The sequence below is a fragment of the Cucumis sativus genome, chromosome 1 (assembly GCF_000004075.3).
Source record: "Cucumis sativus cultivar 9930 chromosome 1, Cucumber_9930_V3, whole genome shotgun sequence".
NCBI lineage: Eukaryota > Viridiplantae > Streptophyta > Magnoliopsida > Cucurbitales > Cucurbitaceae > Cucumis > Cucumis sativus.
Window position 1 is genome coordinate 5,623,335 of NC_026655.2, and position 25,436 is coordinate 5,648,770.

Sequence of the window (25,436 nt, forward strand, 5' to 3'; positions counted from 1 at the left end):
TGTCCAGAAAAATTCTGGGGTGAAGCTGCCCTTACATCAGTATATACAATCAATCGTCTCCCTTCCTCTGTCCTTCAAAATACCTCTCCGTTCGAAAAACTATATGGTATTTCCCCCGACTATTCTAAACTCAAAGTTTTTGGTAGTGCCTGCTTCGTTCTGTTACATCCTCATGAACACAATAAACTTGAACCACGTGCCCGTCTCTGTTGCTTCCTTGGCTATGGCACCGAACACAAAGGATTTCGTTGTTGGGACCCTCTTTCCAACCGACTCCGGATATCTCGGCATGTCACTTTTTGGGAACACACTATGTTCTCTCGTTTGTCCTCCTTCCACACCTCCTTCTCTAGTCCTCAATCTTTCTTTACAAACACATCTGTTGACCTTTTTCCTCTCTCTGAACCCACCTTGGATACTGAGCTTGCACAATCTTCACCTGCTACTGCAAATCTGGATCCACCGTCTGTCTCCGATGATGTTCCTGAATCGCCACCTGCTACTCCTCTTCGTCGCTCTACCCGGGTAAGAGAACCTCCCCCTCATCTCACTGATTACCATTGTTTTTCTACCATTGTTTCCCTTGTTGAACCCACCTCTTATCAAGAGGCCAGTATTAACCCAGTATGGCAGAAAGCAATGGATGAAGAATTACAGGCTCTTGAAAAGACGCACACTTGGGACTATGTTGATTTACCTCCCGGTAAAAGACCCATTGGTTGCAAATGGATTTACAAAATCAAAACTCACTCTGATGGAACTATTGAACGTTATAAAGCTCGGCTTGTTGCAAAAGGATACTCACAAGAATATGGGATTGACTATGAAGAAACATTTGCCCCTGTTGCCCGGATGACATCTGTTCGCAGCTTGTTAGCTGTTGCTGCTGCCAAACAGTGGCCTCTTTTTCAGATGGATGTCAAAAATGCATTTCTTAACGGCAACCTATCTGAAGAAGTGTATATGAAGCCACCTCAGGGAACTTCTCCTCCTCCCAACAAGGTGTGTCTCCTTCGTCGCGCTCTATACGGTCTAAAACAGGCTCCACGAGCTTGGTTTGCCACGTTTAGCTCCACCATTACTCAACTTGGATTTACCTCCAGCTCTCACGACAATGCCCTTTTTACACGACAGACAACTCATGGTATTGTTCTTCTCCTTCTTTATGTTGATGATATGATTATTACTGGTAATGATCAACAGGCCATATCCGACCTACAACAATATCTTGGTCAACATTTTGAGATGAAAGACCTTGGATCTCTCAATTACTTTCTCGGTCTTGAAGTCTCTCACCGTTCAGATGGTTATCTGTTATCTCAAGCGAAATATGCATCTGATCTAATAGCACGCTCAGGAATTACAGACTCCACCACATCTTCAACACCGTTAGATCCTCATGTCCATCTAACTCCGTTTGATGGTGTTCCTCTTGACGATGCAAGCTTGTATCGGCAACTTGTTGGCAGTCTTATATACCTAACAGTAACTCGCCCAGATATTGCATATGCTGTTCATATTGTCAGTCAATTTATGGCTGCTCCTCGAACAATTCATTTCACTGCTGTTCTACGCATACTTCGCTATGTCAAAGGCACCTTGGGACATGGTCTTCAATTCTCATCTCAGTCTTCCCTTGTGTTGTCGGGATATTCTGATGCTGATTGGGCGGGGGATCCTACTGATCGACGATCCACTACAGGATACTGTTTTTACTTAGGTGATTCTTCCATCTCATGGCGTAGTAAGAAACAAAGTGTTATATCTCGTTCCAGTACGGAATCTGAATATCGTGCTCTGGCTGATGCTACAGCTGAACTTATATGGCTTCGGTGGCTCCTTGCCGATATGGGTGTCCCTCAACAGGGTCCTACCCTCCTCCATTGTGACAATCGTAGTGCCATTCAGATTGCTCACAATGATGTGTTTCATGAACGTACAAAACACATTGAAAATGACTGTCACTTTGTTCGTCACCACCTCTTAAGCAACACCCTCCTCTTACGTTCTGTTTCTACTATTGAACAACCTGCGGATATCTTCACCAAAGCCTTGCCATCTAATCGATTTTGTCACTTACTTACCAAACTCAAGTTGATCGCTACTCTACCACCTTGAGTTTGAGGGAGGGTATTAATGTAAATAAAGTAGGCTTAGTTAATTTGGGTAATGATGTTAATGTAAATAAAGTAGGCTTAGTTAATTTGGGTAATTACCCTTGTATAAATACACAACTTTGGTCAATAAACAAAAGAAGGAAATATTCTTCAGCATATACTTCCACATCCACAATTTTACTTCTAAGGGTAAATCTAGATCCTTCTGTCAATTTTCCACCAAAAAAGTTACAGAAAACTGACGTACGCGACACCGCCATGGTTTCATCTGAGCGTTGTACGACGCTCTTTTTTTTAGTAGGGAAGTATAGACAAGCAGAGACCGACAGTTGTCGACTAAAACCGAGTAAGATAACTTAAGTTAATAGGGGTGAACGTAAATTCAATATTATATCAACATAGCATATGTGTGGTTTTTGGTGTTTTCATTTGAACTAAGGGGAAAATGAGGTTAGTTACTGATTTTGAGCTGAAATCTATATATAAAAGATAGAGAGAGAGAGAGAGAGAGAGATTAAACCAGTAAAATTGCTTTGAAATCTTCCATGGTGAAATGATAATCAAAAGTGTCTTGGTGCAATTTGAGCATAATCCCCACGAAGTCCTTTTCCCAAATTCCATTATCATCACCATTCTTCATCTTGTCCCTATGCTCTTCAATGACTTTCTCAAAAAGCATGTCGATTCTTTGAAATGTTCCTTTGAGTTGTCCACGAAATCCCCTCAACACATCAATCCATCCAAGCGAAGGAAACGCATCCCCAACACAGAACCCAGCCAAAAGCACCATAGCCTTCCTTGTAACTTCCCCAAACCCATAATTTTCATCCCCAATTTTTTTTCCCAAAACGCATCTCCCCACTATATTATTTGAAGTTGATAGAAGAAGCTTGTTAAGATTGACTAATGATGAATCCCCACCAATAATCTTTTTCACAAGCTCTCCAACTTCTTCATCTCTAACATGTTGAAAAGACTCGTCTCTTTTGGGGTTCAAAAGCTCCATAGCACAAACTTTTCTTGCCTCTCTCCATTTCTCTCCATAGGAAGCAAAGGCCACATCATGGCATCCATAGAGTAAGGATTTTGCAGCTGTGTTTTGGGATCTGCTTGAGAAGATGTTGTCATGGGATTTCATTACTTGTTTAGCTAGTTTTGATGATGAGACAATGAGAGTTGGGGTTTGGCCTAGTCTGAGAAGCATTAGAGGACCATATTTCTCTGAAAGAGATGCCAATGAGCGATGTGGGAGGTTGCCTAATTGGTGGAGGTTGCCAATTATTGGGAGTTGCGGCGGTGATGGTGGTAAGTTGTTGGTTTTGGGGTTTTTCTTGGATAAGAGTTTGAGTGAGAAAATTAGGAAGAAGAAGTAGAGGAAGATGAGAGGAAAAGAGAAGGGATCGAAGTGAATAGTGGTGGTTTGTTCATATGGAGATTGAGTAAATATTATTTGCTCTACAAATTTGTGGAGATTTTTGTAGGATGTTGCCTCCATTTCTCTTCCTCTTTCTTGAGGGTATGGTTTTTATGAATTGTATACAATGATATGACATGAAGCTACATTTTATAATGGGAGGGGAGGTAATAATGTAAAATTATAAAGAAAACAAAAGAAAAAATGACTTTATTTAAAAATAAAATAAATAAAATGGATGTGAGAGGGAGAGAATTCGGTAAAATTAAAAATAAAAAAAAATAAAGAAGTAGAATGCGTCTCTTCAAAGTGATATTGAAATTAATCGTGAGATGGAGTGAACAAAATTTTCACTCAATTTCCCTAAATAGGATATCAGAACCCAACTAAAAAACATTAAATCAAACTACTATTTCCATGAAGGATGAGCTAAAAATATTCCCACAACAAAGAAGCTAATTGCTTTAAGAATTTATGCCAATAATTTTTCTAAACATATATATTTCACAAACATGGATATTTCACATTGTGACTTCATAAACAAACACGTTACTATATATACTCACTCACTCACTCACTCAATACACCTAATGCTTAAGGAAAAACACCAAAAGATTAGGGAGAAAATGGAATTGGGATAAGCATGAGAGGAAGTTTCTTAAAAACAGACAGACCATTTTCTTCAGTCATATCCAACAACTCCCCATCTGGAAGCTTCCAATCAAACCAGTAAAGAAGATTGGCCAATATATATTCAAAAGAAGCAATTCCAAATGACATTCCAATGCACTTCCTTCTTCCACTCCCAAATGGAATGAACTCAAAGTCATGACCTTTGAAATCAACTGCTTTCTTTTCCTCCATGAATCTCTCTGGTATGAACTTATTTGGGTTTTCCCACATCATGGGGTCTCTTTGAATTACCCAAGCATTGATCCAAACCCTTGTTTTTGGTGGAATTTGGTAACCTTCAAGGTTGACACTTTCGATTGTTTCTCTTGGAAGCATGAGGGGAATAGGAGGATGGAGCCTTAGAGATTCTTTTATAACACATTTCATGTAATCCATTTTTTGAATGTCGTTTGTTTCAATCTTTGGTTTTTTACCAACTATTGTTCTGACCTCTTCTTGAACTTTTTTCATGATTGTTGGGTTTCTCATCAGCTCTGCCATTGTCCATTCTAAACCTGTTGCTGTTGTGTCTGTTCCACCTACAAACATATCCTGCATTTGCAATAATAGTCATAGAATAAAAATGAGAGTGAAAAAAGTTTAGATTAAAATTTACAAGAAAGTTATTGCAAAAAACCAGGGACTGAAATTATGTCGAAAATGAAAGTTAAACATTTTTAAAAAACAAATTGAAGAGTTGAAATTTAATCAAAAGATCAGAGAGGCCATGAAACAAATAATAGAAACTAAATGTGACAGAGGAAGTTGTTAGTAAAAAAAAGATAATCATTGTAAATGGCTAACCACATTAAAGTATTTATAAATCTAAATATCTACTAATTTCTATTTATATAGACTATAGTAGTTCACGAGAGCCATGACATTTTGCTCATAAACAAAGATATATGATAGTGATGACACATGTAACTCATATATACATAAGGGGATTCTTCTACTACACTTTAGAAAATTTTCTCCATATAAGGAAAGTTCCATTTAGTTTTGAGATGATTATATGTGGTTCTATTTTCTTGATGTGGAGGTCTATCTTGCCTAAAAAGAATTCAATTGTTATAATCGGTAGCATGGTAAGAGAGAAAAAGAAACAAAACCAGTAAAATTGCTTTGAAATCTTCCATAGTGAAATGATAATGAAGAGCATCTTGTTGTTGCAATTTGAGTATAATCCCCACAAAGTCCTTCTCATCACAACATCCATTATTATCATCACCAATCTTCAATTTTTCCCTACGCTCTTCAATCACTTTCTCAAAAAGCTTATCCAATGTTTCAAAACAAGCTTTGAGTTCTCCACGAAATCCACTCAACACATCAATCCATCCAAACCAAGGAAAAGCATCCCCAACACAAAACCTTGTTAAAAGCACCATATCCTTCCTTGTAACTTCACCAAACCCATCCTTTTCTTCCTTATAGTTCTCACCCAAAACACATCTCCCCACTATATGGTTTGAAGTTGATACAAAAAGTTGGTTGAGATTGATCACACCACACGACTCACTACCAATCCTTTTTAAGAGATTTTCAACTTCTTCCTCTCTAATATATTGGAAATACTCAACTCTTTTGGGACTCAAAAGCTCCAAAACACACAATTTCTTGGCTTGTCTCCAATGCTCTCCATAGGAAGCAAAGGCCAGATCACGGCATCCATAAAGTAAGCATTTTGCAGCTGTGTTTTGGGATCTGCTTGAGAAGATGTTGTCATGGGATTTCATTACTTCTTTTGCTAGTTTGGATGATGAGACAATGAGTGTTGGGGTTCGGCCTAGTTTGAGAAGCATTAGAGGACCATATTTCTCTGAAAGAGATGCCATTGAGCGATGTGGGAGGTTGCCTAATTGGTGAAGGTTGCCAATTATTGGGAGTTGTGGTGGCGATGGTGGTAAGTTTTTTATTTCTGGGTTTTTGTTGGATAAGAGTTTAAGTGAAATTAGGAAGAAGAGGATCAAAAGGAAGAAGAAGATGAAAGGAAAAGAGATGAAGTGAACAATGATGCTTCGTCCATGTGGAGAATGAGTCATTTGGTGCAGAAGTTGGTGGAGATTTTTATAGGATGTTGGATCCATTTACTCTCTTTTTCTTGAGGGTATGGTTTTGTGAATTCCTTACGTTTTATATCGATCTATATATAATGGAAAGAGAGGGAGTGCGATTGACTCAAGCGTGGGAGTAAGAAAAAAATATGTTAATCTACCAGTTTAATTTTTCAAGAAACTTACCTTTCCAATAGTTTCATCTTTCGATTGTCTCCTAAATAAAAAGTTTGTTACGTCATAAGTTGTAATCAAATAATTGAAAAATCACGGGCAAAGTTAGAATATTATCAAATTACTTATTTAGTCAAATTTACATATTTTTTAGTTGGTTTTTGAATTTTAATTGTTTGACAGAGTTTGGAAATGGGTCGAATTTTCAAATATTTTTTAAAAAGTTTAATATAACGTTTTGTAATATCTAAATTGGTGTGCTTCACCATAAACAAGAAAAGTATTTATCCAAATAGGAAGGAGAAATCGTAATGTTAATTCAATGTATAGGATCCATGGTTTAAGTTTGAAGAAAATGAAGTTAGCGTCGGTGGAGACGATCATGCGGTGAGGTTCATTGAGAGATTTTGCCGATTCATGTTCCGACGTCGGAGGCGCCACCGAATCCTAAATAATACAAAATCTTCACGTTCATTTAGGAATTTGGAACTTAATGTGTTGTCTTTTTCTTATTTAAGGTTAGATGGGAGAAATTGATCTCTTTCTCTCTTTTTTTAAAACAAAGTAAAGTCCAAATATGTATAGGTTATATATATATATAAATTTCGAAATGTAGCTGAATGAATCCAAATAACTTCATTGGGTTAAGCTTTGATGGTTGGACGTATATCTTTCTTTCATAAATGGATAAATCTTTTTTACAGTTTTAGTTTTCTTCAACATATCATATACTTATTATGTGTTGTATACATTATTCTTTAAATAGCATAGAGTACAACTTTAACACCAAATTTTGAAAATCAATGATACTCTATGACGCAACCTTCATGTTAATAATTCAATATCAAAATCTAGAGGGATTTTGATAGAAAATGAGAACTATATATTAACCGCACAAGAGGTTTGTATCTAAATTTATTATTGATAGATATGTTGTGTTTATTTGTGTTGTATAAGAACATGGAAAGTATTGATCAATATTACAAAAGAATTGAATCCAAACAAATGTCCAATAATTTTAATTTTACTTCGATTTAATGGTATTTTCTTTTTTCTTCCGGATCTTTGTTTCATTTTCATTTTAGTATTGAAAGAAACAACATTCTAATCAACGGCGAAAAGTACAAACATTTGTTATTAATCAAACAAATAGATGAATAAATTTAGGTACACATCTTGATACTCTGCAATAGTCATCAATATTATATATGTCTGTCAACCATCATATTTCAACATTTACCGTACAGCCAAATGTTGTAAAAAAATTAAGTTAGTGTACTATCTTACTGAACAATTCACCCATTAAGAATCACGTGCAATCTTAAGCAACTTGTGCTACCATTGCAAAACTCTGCTTGAAGTAAGCATATATATTTACAACATCACAGAGATATACTGCTCCTTTTCAGCCCGCATCGTCAATCAACAGGCTCACCCCCATTGCCTGCCAACAGCTATACAGTTGCATGAAGAAGAAAGTAGAACAGTGTAAAAGACTTGAATGCCAGTCACAGTTAATAATGAGAGTCAACATATATCCTCTACTATCTCCTCAAGGAATCCCTTGTAAAGAATGGGTGCCGTAAAGCTTCACGAGCAGTTAGTCTAAGTAAGGGATCATATCGAAGCAACCCTTGCACAAGATGAATCAATTCCCCACCTGAGTGATCCACATGCTGCATTATCAAGTTCTGCATGTATTTTCACGAGAGAATTAAGGTAAAATTTATAAACCACAGGTCATATACAACAGTTAAGGTATCACCATAAGAATGAATACAAACCGGTAATCGAGCCAACTTTTGAACAGCCTTGATGCTATCCCTCGATGTTGCACCTTCTGGCCAATCTAATCTACCTCTTCTTACATATTTTTCTGCATGCCGGCTATACACACAAAATCAAAGAAAATACACATCAGCATTCTGCCTCCTGATTCGCAAAAAATAATATAACAGAGAAAATAAATGGCCAGAAATTACTCACTCTACTTTCTTTAACATTTCCTGTGGCAATGGACCAAGGACTCGCTCCATCATTGCCAAGTGCTCCAAGTTTTCATGAGTTTGAAACAGAGCCTCACCCTAAAAATGATTTCATGTTGAGATTTCAAAAACACAACCTACAATTATGTATTATATAGAATGTACTAACAGAAAAAGAAACACATACCGAGCATAGTTCAACAAGGATACAGCCAACACTCCATATATCACAAGGAAATCTCCATCCAAGGCCTACACAATTGAATGAATGATCAAGTCATGCACTCAACACATATCAGAATATACAAAGAAAACAAAAAGGTTAAAAACATGATCAGAATTCTTTACCAAGAATAACCTCTGGTGCTCGATAATGCCGTGTAGATACAATGTAATTTTGATCTTGACGATCATAAGTAGTGCTACCAAAATCAATCACCTTTATAGCACTTGACTTAGGCACTCTTTTGAAGTTAGAACTGTCCCTTGGTGATCGAGATAAATTCTAAACAAAAGATCAAATTAATTATGAGAAGCCAGAACCTAAAATAGCTGGAACGATCTTCCTCAAAAAAAGAACCAAAGTTTTAAAATGGAAACCAGATAGAAAACAAATCAAAGTACCTTATAGTCATGTACTTTCACATAATCTCCAGAGACCAACAATATATTCTCTGGCTTCAAGTCAGTGTGTATCATTCGTAGGTCATGCATGACTGAATTTCAAGGGTCAATGAAATTATCAGTACACAGAACACAAAATGATAAGAAACTGACTCGTCACACAATTTTGTTAAAATTGAATAAAAAATGGAACATGTAGCAGATGGCAATAACTAATTTGAAGTGAAGAGATTTGTGGAGTAAATTTTACAAACAAACAAAAGACACTAAAAGAACAAGGAAAGAAAAAGGGACTAGGTTCAATAAAATACTACACACATGCTACACATTCCAACAGTTGTCTGCCAATGTCACGAACTAGGTCAATGGGAAAGGAGCGATAATTGTTTTTCCGTAGAAAATCGTATAAGCTTGGCCCAAGCTTCTCAAACACCTGTTAAAACCATTTAAGTTCACCCACAAATTTTAACCCCCCATACTTGGTGGTGAATCCGGGAAATCAATCCATGATAAAACAGCCTTATACTTACAATACAGATATGGTTACGATAGTCAAACCAGTTCCGTATTTGTACACAACTGCAAGGAATAAAGCCATTTAACCATAGCCACAAAGAAGACAAAAGCCACAGAGAACCAACAGCAGCATATAAAAGAGTCTGCGAAAATTTTAAAAAAACACTCACCGGTTGCCACCTTTATCATGCTTTCCAAGTTGTTGCAACACCTCAATTTCTATCATAGCTGCATCACGATATTTCCTGATTCCACGCACAATTTTAATTGCAACCATTTCCTTTTTTTCTCTGTCCCAGCATTCCAGCACTTGCCCAAAAGTACCTTCTCCCATTTTGCTATGTATTTTATCTGTCATAGAAGAAATGAATTGACCAAGTAAGAAAAAGAAACAGCTACCAGAAAGAAAAGTTCATAATTCCCAAAACCTCACTATTCCTTAACAATTCCAAATAAATAATGATTTTGAAAAGCACAACAAGTTGCATGTGGGTTCAATTTTTTTAAATAAGCAAATTAAGGTGAAGATGATGAACAATCTTTTAAATATCATCTTCAGTTGGATGCAAACGTTTAAAATATAGCCATCATTTAAATAAGCCAAGGAACTAAATTAAAAGATATGGATCCTAGGTTGATCTATCTTGATAGCACATAAAAGTTTCTTTAATCATAGTCGAGTGTATTTACAGCGAGAAGTTAAATTTTCTCCAAGCGCAAACATGTAATGCCCATCTTTGTCATCTTCTCGCCAGGGGGGAGAACCATTTCGTGCCACTCCCTTAACAAATAGTGGATTAGAAGAATGATCTGATGGTGCTCTTGTAGATGCAAAGCTTGGAATATTCGCAATCTCTTGTCCACAACATATTCCTACCTGAGCCTACACACAGTCACCCATTCATATAAAAGTTTGCCCTTCCTAAACCTAATATCCTCACCCAAAGTCTTCATTATCCATAACGCAAAAGAAATTGCAAGATTTTTGTTGTATGGATACTTTGATATGCAAGAAATATAAACGAAATTCATGGTAAAGAGACACGGGTGGTGGAAAAATAAGCGAAAAAACGCGTAATTAAAACAGATCGTGGAATTGATCAACAATTAAAACAAAAAACCATCCATAAAAATAGAAACAAAAATTTCGAGCCATCATCCATATGAATAAAAAAACAATACTTACCTGATCTGGCAAGTTAAATCATTCGAGCTTACATATAAAATAAAAAATTGTTAACTCAACAGATCAATAAAGAAACTACAAGAAAATCAGAATCTTTATAAACGGAGTAAAATTTGAAAAACAAAAACAAAAATAAAAAAATCAGAAAAGGCAAGGTTTAACAAAAACGAAGACAAAACAAAAGGGTTCTAAAGCTACGTTGTTCAGAGATTATACCTCGGTGTGAGACACTAAGACATACCTAAACAAAGAAAAATCCGGCAGATCTAGATCTACAAAACCAAAATCAAGACAAAATAAAATCAGATCTGAAAGAGAGGATGGGAGATTATACCTTAGGGGCCTCAGGGACAACGTCCCAGCCCAGACGAGCCCTCTTACGGGGCCTCCGATCAAGATGTGTGTGAGGAAACTCGATCATGCGTTCCATCTCCATGATCTCGCAGAAGGAAGAAGGATTGAAGAAGCAGACTACGTTGGGGTTTGGGGAAGGAGAAGGAGAGGAGAAGAAATATAATTGGGCAGAAGGAAAATTGTGGAATGGAAATGAAAGGCAACCCTAATTTTAACCTAACAACGAAGCATATGGAGGATGAAAGGGAATCTAACCGTCCACGTTGCAAAGAAGGAACCGTAGATATAGAGGGAATCTCTTTTTCTAAACTCGGTCAATGATTTTAATAACCAAACCAGGGTAAGGGTTAACCATGGTTGGGTTGGCTTTTCTTTGTTTGTGATACAAAAGTATATGCCACAGCGAATAGGATAAGATGCCAATTTTTTAATTGTTAAAATACTATATTGTCCCTCTAGTCTTGCATTTGCTTCTATAATTTCATTGTTCAATATTTTTACGGTTTTATAATTCAACCTCAAATCTCCATTACATTTTAATTACTTTCAGACTTGGGTTATAGTTGTCAATAAGTCACAATAATAAATTAGCACTGCTTTATAAACTCAGTAACCAGATTTATTGAGAGTACTAATTATTTAATTAGATAGGTTAATATTTAACCAACTAAAATAATCAAATTGTCCACGTCCTTTTTAATTATTTATGTGGGCCTGGATCCGGACTGGGATTGTTCCATCCGGCCCAATCAATTATTTCCGTGGACCTGGATCTGGACTGGTATTGCTTCATTGGGCCTAATCTCTCTACAAATGGCTTTTGATACTAATCCTATGCATGGTAACAATTTTAAGAATAGTATACGTAAATATTTTTTAAAAATTGTAAATATAGCATTGATAGTTATATATTTAATTTTTATTTCTAAAATGGTCTTTGTTTTTGTAATAATTGCATGCATATGCATACGGTACAAAAATTAAAATATTAAATTTAACTTATTATTTCGTACTTTTAAATTTTTTCAAATTAAAATCTATTTATAATAATCATAGATAATAGTGCATTAGTTGCTATAACATATAAAAGATTAACAACCAGACTAAAAATTATTTTATATAACATTGTAAACCTAAACCCTAAGATTATAAATCTTGGGGATGATAAAAAATTATGATATCACTTTTCAACCGAAGAACAATGCCTATCCTTCCTTGTTTCAATGAGTCCTTCTCCTCATTCTTCACATTCATCTTCTTCATTTCTCTTCTCATTCTCCTTCTAATCCCCAATCTCAAATCAAAACCCAACAAAAATCTCCCACCCTCTCCACCAAAACTTCCCATAATCGGCAACCTCCACCAACTCGGTCGCCATCCCCATCTCTCTTTCTGCCGCCTCTCCCAAAAGTTCGGCCCCATCATCCTCCTTCAACTCGGACAAATCCCAACTCTCATTATTTCATCTCCAAAAATTGCTAAACAAGCCTTCAAAACCCACGACCTCGCTTTCTCAAGCCGCCCTTTTCTCTTCTCCGCCCAACACATCTTCTACAACTGCACCGACATCGTTTTTTCCCCTTACGGCTCTTACTGGCGCCAAGTCAGAAAAATCTGCATCCTCCAACTCCTTAGCGCCAAAAGGGTTCAATCCTTTTCCCTCATTCGCCAGCAAGAAGTTGCCCGTTTGGTTGATAGAATTTCACACTCAAACAATCGAGTGGATTTGTCAAACTTGTTGGGGCTGTATGCTAATGACGTCCTTTGTCGATCGGCGCTTGGGAGGGAATTTTCCGCGGGTGGTGAGTACCATCTTCATGGGATTCAAAAGTTGCTTGAGGAGTATCAGATTTTACTTGGTGGGTTTTGTATTGGGGATTTGTTCCCTTCTCTGGCTTTTCTTAGTAACTTCACAGGAATGAGATCGAGACTTGCTAGAACAGCTAACGGGTTCGATAAGTTGTTTGATCAAGTTATAGCCGAACATCTGAATCCCGAGAGAGAAAAACTGGAGGAGTCGAAGGATCTTGTTGATGTTTTGCTTGAAATACAAAAGAATGGATCTGATGATAAAGTTCCACTGACTATGGATAACGTTAAGGCCATCATTTTGGTATACAACACTTCTATTTCCTCTGTTTTACTCTTTTACTTACGAAACTGATGATGTAAAATGTGGGCAATTTCTGTAGGATATGTTTGCAGCAGGGACAGACACGACATTTATAGCTTTGGATTGGGGGATGACGGAGCTAATAACACACCCAAAGGCCATGAAAAGAGCACAAAGCGAAATTCGAAGAGTTGTTGGTGATAGAAGAAATGTAACAGAGAGTGATGTTTTAGAAATGCCTTATTTGAAAGCTGTGGTTAAAGAGGTGCTCCGATTGCATCCACCGGCGCCAGTTTTAGTTCCGAGAGAAACTATGGAAGATGTGAGGATTGAAGGGTATGATATTCCAGCTAAAACGAGAGTCTTTGTGAATGTTTGGGGAATTGGGAGAGACCCGGAATCATGGAAGGACCCAGAAAGTTTCGAGCCAGAGAGGTTTTTAGGAAGTGGTGTTGATTATGGAGGATTGGATTTCGAGTTCCTTCCGTTTGGGGGTGGAAGAAGGATTTGTCCAGGTATTACTATGGGGATCGTCACGATCGAGCTTGCTTTAGCTCAAATTTTGCATAGCTTTGATTGGGAACTTCCTAATGGAATTGAAGCTAAAGATTTGGATATGACCGAAGTTTTTGGTATCACAATGCATAGAAAAGCTCGTTTGGAAGCTGTGGCAAAGCCTTACTTTGTGTAATTAACTTCTCTAATTAATTAGGTACTCATATTTCAATAAAATTTTGTTTTCTCCCCAAATTGGAGTAAACTTCTTGTATCATGTTTTTGTAATGTTAATGATTATAGTTTATTTTCTAAATAAATGAGAAAGTCTCATCAATCAGTGTTCTACTTTTCTTAATTTTCAAAATTAGCAAGGTTTAAAGATATACCACCGTCAGTATTTGAATAGAAAAAGGTAAAAAAAAAAAATGTTCATAAAACAAATAACAAAATACATTTTTGTCTTTCAGATTTAAAGTTAGTAAAAGATACACTTTGATTCTCGGTGTTTAAAAAATAGATTCTAAAATAAAATGAGGTGGCTATTGAAAAATGAGCTGGAGAGGTGATTTGTGGTACCTCTCATAAACTACTCTTTCAAACCACTATTCCAATTTCCACAACATTTATTGCAACTTTTAACTTCGTGCTAATCATTGTGGTTCCAATTCATTGTGTTCTTTTCCTCCTCACCTTCGACCATTGCCTTTGAATTGACGCTATACCAAAACTTCATACAATATTGTATCATCGTAAGGGATTTGTTCATTCTTTCTTGAGTTTGAAAGTTACAACTTTAACAACCATCCATCTCTCCTACCTCTTTTGGAATTTGGATAATATGAAAAAAAATATATATGAAATTTATGAATGATATGTTGAACACCATTGCATGATAGCTGAATGTACAACGTCAAGGGGTGGAGAACTTGTGACATAGTTTAAAAGACCCCAAATAAAAATGTGTATTTCATTAAAATAGTCTAATTTTTCCAAATACATTAACCTACAATAAAAATATAAAACAATCCACCGTTAAAATAGTCTATTTCTTTTTTCAAATATAAATGAATATCATGTTAAAAATTCACTCAACATATAAATATTCTTACAAATTACATAACAATGATTTTATTCATTAATCTTCTTTAAGTTGTTTAATTTGAATATTTTTATGGACTACATTTTGTCTCTAATATTTCTTATCTTTTAATACATTATATTTATTATGTTTGAACTATGGAGTTTTTGTACGAAAGATAATTATTTAAGGGACATATTAATTCAAGATTAGATTTTTGTGTTATATCAATATAATGGTTATCTTAAGTGTTCAAAGTTTTATCTTCTAATGTTCTCTTTTGATATATATTTTTTCTCTTTAATCACTAAAGTACCTCACTTAAACTCATCTTTCGAAAATAATATAAACTAAAAATGATTGAAAACGAACTTGTTATCAAACAATAACCACTTAAAGATTGTTATTGTAAAACTTCAACAATATAATGGTACATTACCAATTCATAGAGGCAAAATTTTAGGTCACACCTCTTTACGTTTAGTTATAATAGATATAATGTAAAATGAGTTTTTCTTTTTCTATATAAAAGTGTAAGTGAGAATCAAATGTATAGTTATAATCATAAATATCCTAAAGTGTGAGAGTCTCACATTTTTAATGCACAAAAAGATAAATACCGTCATTCTTTTACGAATATAAAATTAATTAATTTTTATTTACAGAAACATGAAATATCTTTCTAATAATAAGTTAAAAGATCCTTCTTAAATATCTTCTTCTTTCGAACACATATTTAAATAAGAATATATTCCTCATATTTAATAATATTTTATTATAAGTTCTTTTTTTGAAAAAAAAAGCAGAAGTTGTGTGAACGTAGAATTTTTCTTCACAGTTGCGGTTCAAAGTTTGTATTTATGGTGAAAATGTATACAAAGGTAAATCGGTTATCTTCTTCATTACCTTCTCCGTTATGACAGATTATCAAAGACCGTAAAGGAATTTGACAGAGTATCAATCATAATTGTACTATGGTCAATGAATTCAGACCTTTGAGTCCATCTTCAAGGAGATTCAAGTTTACCATCGGGAGAGCATGAGTTTATTTTGTTAAGTTATGGTGATAACTTTTTAACAACTTTAGGGTTAAGTTACAAGTTTTTTAATCTCAATAATATTTCTTAGCTCACCAAAGTGGGATGAAGGGTAAACTTGAAATTCTAAAAAATTTTACAAGTCAATGTTTGCTATATTTAGAAATATTTTAAAGTTGTAGTATATTTCTATATTATTTTTTTGATTGAGTTATTTACTATGATCATCCTAACAAATAAAAATATTTACAAAATATTACAAAATTGATTCCATGATATAGATCTTTAATCATGTGCCTAAAAGATGTATAGCTCAATAATGATATAGATAATGACGTGCCTAAAATATGTATAGTTCAATAATGATAGGGTCATTGCGGACCATGGAAAGGAGCGTAAAATCCCAATAATTCTCTAAATATCTAAAGTAACAACGTAACGTTATCAAATTTATATTTTAGATATCGATAAAGAAGGAGAAGGAAGAAAGGAGCGTACACAATGTTCATCCTTCCATCTCTCACTTCATTCTCCACATTCATCTTTTTCATTTCTCTTCTCCGTCTCCTTCTCATACCAAAACTCATATCAAAACCCAACCAAAATCTCCCACCATCCCCACCAAAGCTTCCACTAATCGGCAACCTCCACCACCTAAATAACCATCCCCACCTCTCTTTCTGCCGCCTCTCCCAAAAGTTCGGCCCCATCATCCTTCTTCAACTCGGACAAATCCCAACTCTCATAATCTCATCACTAAAAATCGCCAAAGAAGCCTTCACAACCCACGACCTCTCCTTCTCAAGCCGCCCCCTTCTCTACTCTGCCCAACACATCTTCTACAACTGCACTGACATTGGTTTTTCCCCTTACGGCTCTTACTTGCGCCAACTCAGAAAAATATGCATCCTCCAACTCCTTAATGCCAAAAGAGTCCAATCCTTTGCCTTTATTCGACAACAAGAAGTTGCCCGTTTGGTTAACAGAATCTCCCACTCCACCAATCCAGTGGATCTCACGAGCCTCTTGACAATGTATGCCAATGATGTGCTCTGTCGAATGGCGCTTGGGAGGGAATTTTCCACCGGTGGTGACTACCATCTTCATGGGATTCAAGAGTTACTCGAAGAGTTACAGATGTTGCTTGGTGGCTTCTTTTTTGCGGATTTGTTCCCTTCTCTGTCGTTTATCAGTACGCTAACAGGGACAAAAGCGAGGCTTGTGAAGGCGTTTAGAGCGGTCGATAAGTTGTTAGATCAAGTAATTGCTGAACATAAGAGTCCCGACCGTGAGAAACTTGGAGAATCTAAGGATCTTGTTGATGTTTTGCTTGATATACAGAAGAATGGTTTTGAAGATAAATTTCTCCTTACTATGGATAATGTCAAAGCCATTATTTTGGTATAACTCCGTGAACTGAATTCCTATGTTGTTGTTATTGAAACTAACTGAGTTATGTTATGTGGGAAATTTTTGTAGGATATGTTCATTGCAGGAACTGACACCACTTTCATAGCTCTTGATTGGGGGATGACGGAGCTCATAACACACCCAAATGCCATGAAAAGAGCACAAAGTGAAATTCGTAGAGTTGTTGGTGATAGAAGAAATGTAACAGAGAGTGATGTTTTAGAAATGCCTTACTTGAAAGCTGTGGTTAAAGAGGTGCTCCGATTGCATCCACCAGCGCCGGTTTCGGTTCCGAGAGAAACTATAGAAGATGTGAGGATTGAAGGGTATGATATTCCAGCTAAAACAAGGGTTTTTGTGAATATTTGGGCAATTGGGAGAGACCAAGAATGGTGGAAGGATCCAGAAATTTTTGAGCCAGAAAGGTTTTTGGAGAATGAAGTTGATTACAAAGGGCTGAATTACGAGTTCATTCCATTTGGAGTTGGAAGAAGGATTTGTCCAGGCATTATTATGGGAATCACCATAATTGAGCTTGCTTTGGCTCAGATTTTGCATAGTTTTGATTGGGAGCTTCCTAATGGAATTGAAGCTAAAGATTTGGATATGACTGAAGTTTATGGAATCACAATGCATAGAAAAGCTCACTTGGAGGTTGTGGCAAAGCCTTACTTTGCCTCGTCCCTCTCCCATTAATTACTTTTCGTTTAGATTAAAATATCATTTTCGTATTCTTACTTTCAAATTGGTTCAGTTTAAGTCTAAATTTTGAAACTTCTTATCTAAGATTATGTAATTTCAATAAATTTTAAATTTAGTCTGTAAAATTGATTAAATGTTAAAAATATTTCAATTTATTGTAATCAACTAAAAGTGAATTAATATTTATATTATTCTAAACTCAGTTTTATCAATTGGATTCACACCATTTAGATAAACACTCGAACAAAACTCAAAAAAAATGTTTGAAAGAAAGGTTTTTTTGCCTATGAAAGTTTCTCGCATATATAACGAAAGAATGAAAAAAAAATATGTATATAGTGTGAGAAAATTAATAAATTATTAAAAATTAATATATGAAAAATTGATTTTGTAACATTTTTATTTAGGGAGAGATTATGTTGACTTATTAAATACAAAACGATAATAAAACGTTTGATTCTTTTAAATATATAATAAAGATTACGACATTCATATATCTTATCATACTTAACCATAATGTCTAGGAATGTCAACATATGCGATGAGATATTCTAATCTTTCGCATAACTGATCATGTTATCACATATTCATAATCAATATTACATAGTTGAAAACTAAAACACGGAAGACTCTCAAGTTTTATTCAACATATGCTTAATATTTTCGCATTGCATAATTTTGTTTGATTCAACAGCAGTTATGTTGACATGAAAAATGAGTTTATTCTCCGTTATTGGACTAAAATATGGAGGTTTTCAACAAAGTATCTAACGTTGTGTTTAAAATGAAATAGAAATTGCTAACAACACAGAGAATGAATACAAAGTGTCCTCTTCATTACAATACAAATAATGTACTCTTCAAAAGAAAGAAAAAACAAATGATGTAAAAGACAACTAATTAATTACCAACAATTGACCAATCAGAAGCAAATATAACACAAAATAATGAATAGAATAAAATTCATCTTAAAAATTTGGGGTTGCAGAATTGTTAATTAATTTAAATATTCCACCTTGTGCCCTATAATTTCATTTTCAAACCTTCAAAGCCATGTCTTACCAAAATGATTCAATCTTAATTTAAAAAGTGGATTTTATGTGATTGGTGTTGTCCACCCACATTTAAATCACTAAGACAAAATCGCAATCTGATTGTCAAGTAGAAGATGATCAATTTGATTGCATCCAAAAAGTAAAATAAGACAAACTAACGTAAAAAAATCTCAACCATCAACCAAAAAGTAAATTCGTATTAAATGCTAGAAGCCAAACAAAATAATCAAATAAAAGTTTTGAGTTTTTTCTTGGATAACAACCGAATATCATTGAGATTGAGAAATCGACATATGAGCACAAGCTAAAAAAAACACAGTTCCATTAATTGGTAATTTCAATGAAACCTAGTTAGAAAAACTTAATAAGGATGAAAGTAAATACAAGTAAGGAGGGTGGTATTGTCCTAAATTTTCACAACTCTTCTAAAACCTTCAAAATTTCATGGAAACTCATCAACAAACAATATAGCTTTACATAGACTTTTGAAATTGGAGACTTAACCATGTCTCTGTTCGGTGCAAGTCCACGTACTTCAAAATTCCATGGAAACCCGTCAACAGACAATAGAGCTTTATTTGTTGCACTCATCATGGCTATTACATTTTATGAGATTTATGATTGACAATAAAAGATCCGTTAATGCATGAAAAGCTTCCTAACAAGATTTTCACTCACGAGGGATAGTATAAATCCCTTCAAAATCTCCAAACACCTCGTTAACGGATCATAAAAAATAATTTACAAAACAAAAATAAATAAATAAAAGATTAATTTTCATAAATACAATAAACTGGAAAATATTTACGGGTCATGTAATAAAATAAAAAAATTCATGAATCTATGTCATTTCTTAAAAATATTTCAGATTTGTCATTCATTTTCATGATCTTTTTAGTCAAAAACCTTGTTAAATAAAAATTTAAAAGAAAATTATAAAGTCACGTAACTTGTTAAATTAATTAACAATTAATATCTAGATATTAAGTACATTTAAAAAAATTGCCACTAAAATACATTAATTAGATGTTAGACTTTTTTTTTTTAATTTAAAAATTAATTAAACCTTTTAGCTTTCCAAGTTTTCATTCATTCATTTAGAAAATGGTTTTCATTATTTTTCATGTTACAAAACTATCCACTAACTACATTAATTAAATAATTCATACCAATAATAAATAAGTAAAATTTTGCATTTAAGATCTCTTCTCATTCAACAAATTTAATTCACTATATAAAGCTGGTTATGGTGTGAAAAGGTAGACAAATCACGGATGCTATTCTAATTGAAAATGAAGCCGTGGACTATATTGGAGAAATAAAAAGAGTAAAGGTTTCATTTTCAAACTCGATATTGAGAAAGCTTTGGACAAAATTAGTTGGAGGTCCATTGATTTCCATGCTTATGAAGAAAAATTACTCAACAACTTGGAGGAAATAGGTGAAAGCGTGCATCTCTAGTGTTAAATACTCTATCCTTATTCATGGAAGACCAAGTGGCAAAGTTTATCCCAGCAGGGGTCTAAGACAAGGTGACCCTATATCCCCTTTCATCTTCTTTCTTGCCATCGATTATCTCAGCATGCTTCTTACAAATCTGGAACAAAAAAAAAAAAGAAATATCAAAGGAGTCAAGATCGGGGAGGCTTTCAATCTTACACATTTACTGTTTGCTGATGATATATATTACTCTTTATAGAAAACAATGATGAATATCTTTCTAATCTCAGATGTGTCCTACACGTCTTCGAAGTTGCTATAGGTCTCAACATAAATTTGAATAAATCTACCATCTCTCCTATGAACGTTGATTCAAACATAGCTGAAATTGTTGATATATGCTAGGGAATTCAAGTTCAACACATGCCTATAAATTACTTGGGTGTTTCTCGATATTACAGAAAAATATAATAAATAATTAAATGCTCAGCAACTGGAAATATTCATTCATTTCAAAAGGTGGCAAATTGATCCTCATCAATGCAACTCTCGAAAGTCTTCCCAAGTACCATTTATCCATATTCAAGGCCCCCATTGGTGTTTGTAAAAGTATTGAGAAGCTATGGAGGAATTTCTTGTGGAAAAATATTAAAGAGGACAATAATTCACACCTCTTAAAATGGACTAAAGTTATCGCTCCAAAAGATAAAAGGTGGCTTGGGCATCAACAGAATCACTGACACAAATTTTGCTTCATTAAGTAAATGGCTACGACGTTTCATCTCCGAAAATCAACCTCCTTCAAAAAATTTAATATCTTGCCAAATACACAAAGGATTCTATTAGTGGCTTTTCCACAAAAAGTAAATTCAGCAGTTTAAAGGCTCTGTACTGATCTATTATCAAAGGGATTGATTGGTTTCTTACAAATGTAAATTGGCGGCTCAACAATGATGAAAAAGTTTCCTTCTGGAATGGTTCATGGAACAAAAAATCCTCGCTCTCCCTATACAAGCATCGCCTTTTCTCCCTCTCAAATCTTCAAAATGGGAGTGTTAAAGAGATGTGTAATCAACAAATTGTTGATTGGGATCCTAGAAGGCATGTTAAGAAGCATCGAAATACAACAATGGTCTAAGCTGAAAACCCTTCTCCCTTCTCTAAACTCATCCCAAGATGCTGATATACCTAAATGGAAGCTGAATAATGATGGACAGATGACGGTTGCATCCATAAAAGAAGTCATCCATAATATGGAGCAAAGAGATGATAGCAACACATCAACACAAACACCTTAAAATTTTTGTAGAAGACTGGAACTTTTCCAAGAAATGTAAGTTTTAGTCAAATAACCTTGAGGACTTGATTATTAACAATGTTAGAGAACTGTTATTAACCATACATTTGCTTAAGGTTGATTGACTGGTGTTCTACGAGTTGTTTTTTGGTTGACGAGTTCAGTGAGTTGCTGTGTTTTTTTATATAATTTCTATGGGCTTTCAAAGATGTTGGGAGGGAGTTTTATAATCAGAATTCTGAGTTATTATTATTATTATTTATTATGGAATACCAAACAATAACTAGATTTTTAATTAAGAAATTATTTGTTTGTTGCATTCATCAGGGCTATTACATTTGTTGAGATTTATAATTAACAATAAAAACATGGGATATACACAGTAGAAGACCTCTAAGAGATAGAGAAGCCTTACAAGGGAGAACTTATACAGAGCAGCCTATCATCTCTCACAAAAAAACATCCACAAAGATCAACCGATCTGGAAACCAAGAAACGATGACTCCTTCTTTGTTAAATCTGTGGTCCAAACCAAGTAATACTATTACATCACAACTTTGGAAGGACAAACAACTATTTCCGTTTATTGATTTTTTAGACTGTGCAGTGATGGTAATAGTATTACTTGGCCGTAATCGTATATATATTTTATAATCTTGAAATACAGCAAGTCCATAGATTTTACAGTCTTTGAAGAACAGTTGCTTTCCATTTACACTAAGTGTGTCTTGGTATCCTACAAAAACACGCTCGTAATATACCGCTTGAATGTTGTTATTGACAAGAGCAACTGCTTGGCCATTCTCAGGTCCACCCAAATTTTGAAATGTTGTGTTGTGCCATAAAGTTGTTGCCTTCACAACTGCAAAGAAAATTTAACTCAAAATAATAATTAAGAGGAAGTCTAAGACCAACTACTCAAAATCATAGGAACTTAAAAGAGAGCATTTTTCTTTCTCACTTGAAGAGAACCGATTGAAAAAGAAAAAGAAGAAAAAATGATGAGTAATTCAAGCCTACAAAAGGTGCCAGATTTGGAGGTTGCAAAACCAATGGCATTGCTTCTATCATCAGCAATCACAGTAATGGCCACATCATTCCTAATTAATGTTATAAAAGTTATGTAACCTTCAACTTTAACGTGCTCCCTATATATTCATGGTTTCACATAAATGTAAAACATCACTTGCTATTATTTTTGGTGCCGCAGCAATTATGGCACCAATACTTATAAAGTCTCCACTTCCATCTAACGATACAAGAGCATTAAACATAACAAGTTTCCTAACGAGTGCAATAATAAAACTCATGCAAAAATAATAAGAAAATATGCAACAAGTTTTTGGATAAAAAATGTCATTTTTAATTACAAGATTACGGAGAAAAGGATCAAAAATCAAATAATTTATTTGCATGGTTTATATGTGTTTTTTCTAAACTCTTTCATGGAAAACCAATATTTATATAAGGAGGTGGCACCTTGATGATCCATTTCCACTGTGAAAGGAATTTTGGCTAGAGTTAATTTGATTTATTTTATGACAATGACAATGACATATACTAAAAGAAGATTATGTAAAATTCAACTAATGGAAATAATCACATGGGTTGGATACTTACGTTTCACCCTCCAAAATTTATTACAATTTCATGATTTTACTATACATTTTCTGTAACATTGCAAGTTTAATTTCCAACCCTGATGAGGATCTAAACCTACTACATTCATACATATATTGCTCAATTCTCTATGTTTCATACAGGTGACTTTGACAAAGTCATTTGAGACGGTAGTTTGATGGGTTTGAGTAATGAAACACGAATGGCTAAACATAAGTAAAAGAAGAATATGAGAAAAAAATTTCATCTGTCATACCCATTGCTTTTTGTCTCTTTGGAATCTATATACAGTCCTTGTCCTTATTAGTGTATATGATGATAATGATGATGATGGTAGTTAATAGTAATAATAATAATAATAGCAGTAGTAGTAATTAATAGTAATAATAATAATAAAACTAATAATAATAATAATGACAAAAATAGTAATAGTAATTTATAGTAACAAAAATACTAATAGTAATAATACTAATAATACTAATAGTAATTAATAATAGTAATAATACTAATACTAATACTAATAGTAATTAATAATAGTAATAATACTAATACTAATAGTAATAGTAATTAATAATAATATTATTATTATTAATTAATAATAGTAATAATAGTAATAATACTAATTGTAGTAATAATAATAGTAATAGTAGTAAATATAATAATAATAAAATAATAGTAAGAATAAAAATAATAATAAGAGTACTAAGAGTAACAATTAATAATATTAATAGTAACAAACAACAACAAACAACAACAAAAGAATAATAATGATGATAATGATAATAATATAATAATATAATTAAGATTATTTAACCAACAAAAAAATGTTTATCCAATTGACCATAATATGTATGTTTTGAAGAAGTTAAGTAATGATGGACAAATTTGGAATAATATATGCATATAAAAAAATTGGTTTCATCATTTATCAAAAGATTAACATTTTTTGGCTATATATGCATTGGAGTTGTAGGGTGAGAAAAGGAGACAAGAAGTGATTATATATTGAAAAGAATAATTGCTTAATTATTTGTGTGTTTTCTAAATAATCATTTATCAACTACTAAATATATGCATTTGATGATTCCACAATTTGGTCATAAAATGGAACTTAATTGAAATTACAGTTCCATAAATTATGTCTAATTATTCCAAATTTGTCCATCATTATTCAACTTCTTCAAAACATACATATTATGGTCAATTGGATAAACATTTTAATTTGTTGTTAATATCTCAATTACATAATTATTATTCAAATCACACTAAGTAATGAATATGAATCTTTTTTATTGTGTTTAATGAGTTTAATTATCAATAAGTTGTGTTAATGAATCTCCTAATGGTTAAGAAGGAGTAAGTAAAGATATTTTTGTTGATAGAGTGAATTAATTTAATTACTAATTTTGAGTATTTATAGAAATGGAAGATATATATTTAATAAAGAGCAGAGAATATTCGAAGAATTGATGATTGTTATATAATATCCTTTAATTACCATCAACTTCACCCACAGACCATAAATACCTAAACATATATATATATTTAGCCATTTCCTTATAATCACAGGTTCTCTTTATATATATATATATATATTGTGAGAGGGTTATTGATTTATCCAAATAGATTGATCAAAATGAAGTTGATAATGGCTGCAGAATGTTGTGACAACAAGTACCTACAATACACTACTGATAAGCAAAATATATTACCACAAGTACCAATAGATAAATAATAACTAAGTTGAGATCCTGCCAATAATCTCATCAAATCCCAAAACTTAAATACTTTCCATTATATTCATGTGAAAAGGAAGTTCAAAAATGAAGTAGGGTTAGATTAGAGTGTGTAGTTGGGGAAAGAGAATAACTAGGGATTTTATTTGTACAGAAATCCTCGATACACTGCTCTTTTTGTAATTCTATTAATGTTAAATTCCCTCTTAAAACCATGAATATCCTTCGTAATTAAGTTAATTTCTAGCTACTAAGTTCATATTTGCGTGTTTCTTGCAATACCTTCCTTTCCTATTTTATTCATTCATACAAAGTTGTCAACTACTATGAAACTTCAACGAAGCATACATT

General features: G+C 33.8%; 5 protein-coding genes across 7 annotated transcripts; 2 read left to right on the forward strand and 3 right to left on the reverse strand.

The window, feature by feature from the left end:
• Positions 1-2,631: 2,631 nt before the first annotated feature.
• On the reverse strand, positions 2,632-3,864 carry LOC101208357 (cytochrome P450 71A1-like). The gene has a single exon (XM_004152530.3). It carries the CDS (start codon positions 3,610-3,612, stop codon positions 2,632-2,634), a length of 981 nt encoding a protein of 326 aa, XP_004152578.1. The 5' UTR covers positions 3,613-3,864.
• Positions 3,865-4,002: 138 nt separating this feature from the next.
• On the reverse strand, positions 4,003-6,332 carry LOC101208836 (cytochrome P450 71A1). Its single transcript, XM_004152451.3, has 2 exons — positions 5,316-6,332; positions 4,003-4,755 (listed from the first exon to the last, which is right to left on the reverse strand). Exons 1-2 carry the CDS (start codon positions 6,291-6,293, stop codon positions 4,147-4,149), a joined length of 1,587 nt encoding a protein of 528 aa, XP_004152499.3. The 5' UTR covers positions 6,294-6,332; the 3' UTR covers positions 4,003-4,146.
• Positions 6,333-7,614: 1,282 nt separating this feature from the next.
• LOC101208356 (serine/threonine-protein kinase AFC2) lies at positions 7,615-11,301 on the reverse strand. 3 transcript variants are annotated; one of them, XM_004152449.2, is made up of 11 exons: positions 11,080-11,301; positions 10,250-10,442; positions 9,730-9,910; positions 9,574-9,622; positions 9,362-9,476; positions 9,044-9,135; positions 8,768-8,924; positions 8,607-8,671; positions 8,421-8,518; positions 8,219-8,321; positions 7,615-8,125 (listed from the first exon to the last, which is right to left on the reverse strand). In XM_004152449.2, the coding sequence occupies exons 1-11, from the start codon at positions 11,179-11,181 to the stop codon at positions 7,979-7,981; spliced, it is 1,302 nt and encodes a 433-aa protein (XP_004152497.1). In that variant the 5' UTR covers positions 11,182-11,301; the 3' UTR covers positions 7,615-7,978. The 3 variants fall into 3 exon arrangements, with proteins under 3 accessions (XP_004152497.1, XP_011651854.1, XP_031737010.1); XM_011653552.1 differs by lacking the exon at positions 10,250-10,442 and having other exon boundaries at positions 11,080-11,299; XM_031881150.1 differs by lacking the exons at positions 9,362-9,476; positions 9,574-9,622; positions 10,250-10,442 and having other exon boundaries at positions 11,080-11,299.
• A 954-nt stretch (positions 11,302-12,255) lies between these two features.
• LOC101208594 (cytochrome P450 71A1) lies at positions 12,256-14,059 on the forward strand. Its single transcript, XM_011653555.2, has 2 exons — positions 12,256-13,212; positions 13,292-14,059. The coding sequence occupies exons 1-2, from the start codon at positions 12,274-12,276 to the stop codon at positions 13,901-13,903; spliced, it is 1,551 nt and encodes a 516-aa protein (XP_011651857.2). The 5' UTR covers positions 12,256-12,273; the 3' UTR covers positions 13,904-14,059.
• Positions 14,060-16,285: 2,226 nt separating this feature from the next.
• Positions 16,286-17,980, forward strand: LOC105434949 (cytochrome P450 71A1). The gene is made up of 2 exons (XM_031885128.1): positions 16,286-17,226; positions 17,305-17,980. Exons 1-2 carry the CDS (start codon positions 16,327-16,329, stop codon positions 17,929-17,931), a joined length of 1,527 nt encoding a protein of 508 aa, XP_031740988.1. The 5' UTR covers positions 16,286-16,326; the 3' UTR covers positions 17,932-17,980.
• The last annotated feature ends 7,456 nt before the right edge of the window (positions 17,981-25,436 follow it).

What these genes read in the sequence shown, in the direction of transcription:
- LOC101208357 (XM_004152530.3), bottom strand. Translation starts at nt 3,612, where the DNA reads ATGGAGGCAACATCCTACAAAAATCTCCACAAATTTGTAGAGCAAATA.
- LOC101208836 (XM_004152451.3), bottom strand. Translation starts at nt 6,293, where the DNA reads ATGGATCCAACATCCTATAAAAATCTCCACCAACTTCTGCACCAAATG. An exon ending in ATTTCAAAGCAATTTTACTG is followed by an intron (nt 4,756 to 5,315) that starts GTTTTGTTTCTT and finishes TTGCAAATGCAG; the next exon opens with GATATGTTTGTAGGTGGAAC.
- LOC101208356 (XM_004152449.2), bottom strand. Translation starts at nt 11,181, where the DNA reads ATGGAGATGGAACGCATGATCGAGTTTCCTCACACACATCTTGATCGG. An exon ending in AGCACCAGAGGTTATTCTTG is followed by an intron (nt 8,672 to 8,767) that starts GTAAAGAATTCT and finishes TCAATTGTGTAG; the next exon opens with GCCTTGGATGGAGATTTCCT. An exon ending in TCCTTGTTGAACTATGCTCG is followed by an intron (nt 8,519 to 8,606) that starts GTATGTGTTTCT and finishes AATCATTTTTAG; the next exon opens with GGTGAGGCTCTGTTTCAAAC.
- LOC101208594 (XM_011653555.2), top strand. Translation starts at nt 12,274, where the DNA reads ATGATATCACTTTTCAACCGAAGAACAATGCCTATCCTTCCTTGTTTC. An exon ending in ACGTTAAGGCCATCATTTTG is followed by an intron (nt 13,213 to 13,291) that starts GTATACAACACT and finishes CAATTTCTGTAG; the next exon opens with GATATGTTTGCAGCAGGGAC.
- LOC105434949 (XM_031885128.1), top strand. Translation starts at nt 16,327, where the DNA reads ATGTTCATCCTTCCATCTCTCACTTCATTCTCCACATTCATCTTTTTC. An exon ending in ATGTCAAAGCCATTATTTTG is followed by an intron (nt 17,227 to 17,304) that starts GTATAACTCCGT and finishes AAATTTTTGTAG; the next exon opens with GATATGTTCATTGCAGGAAC.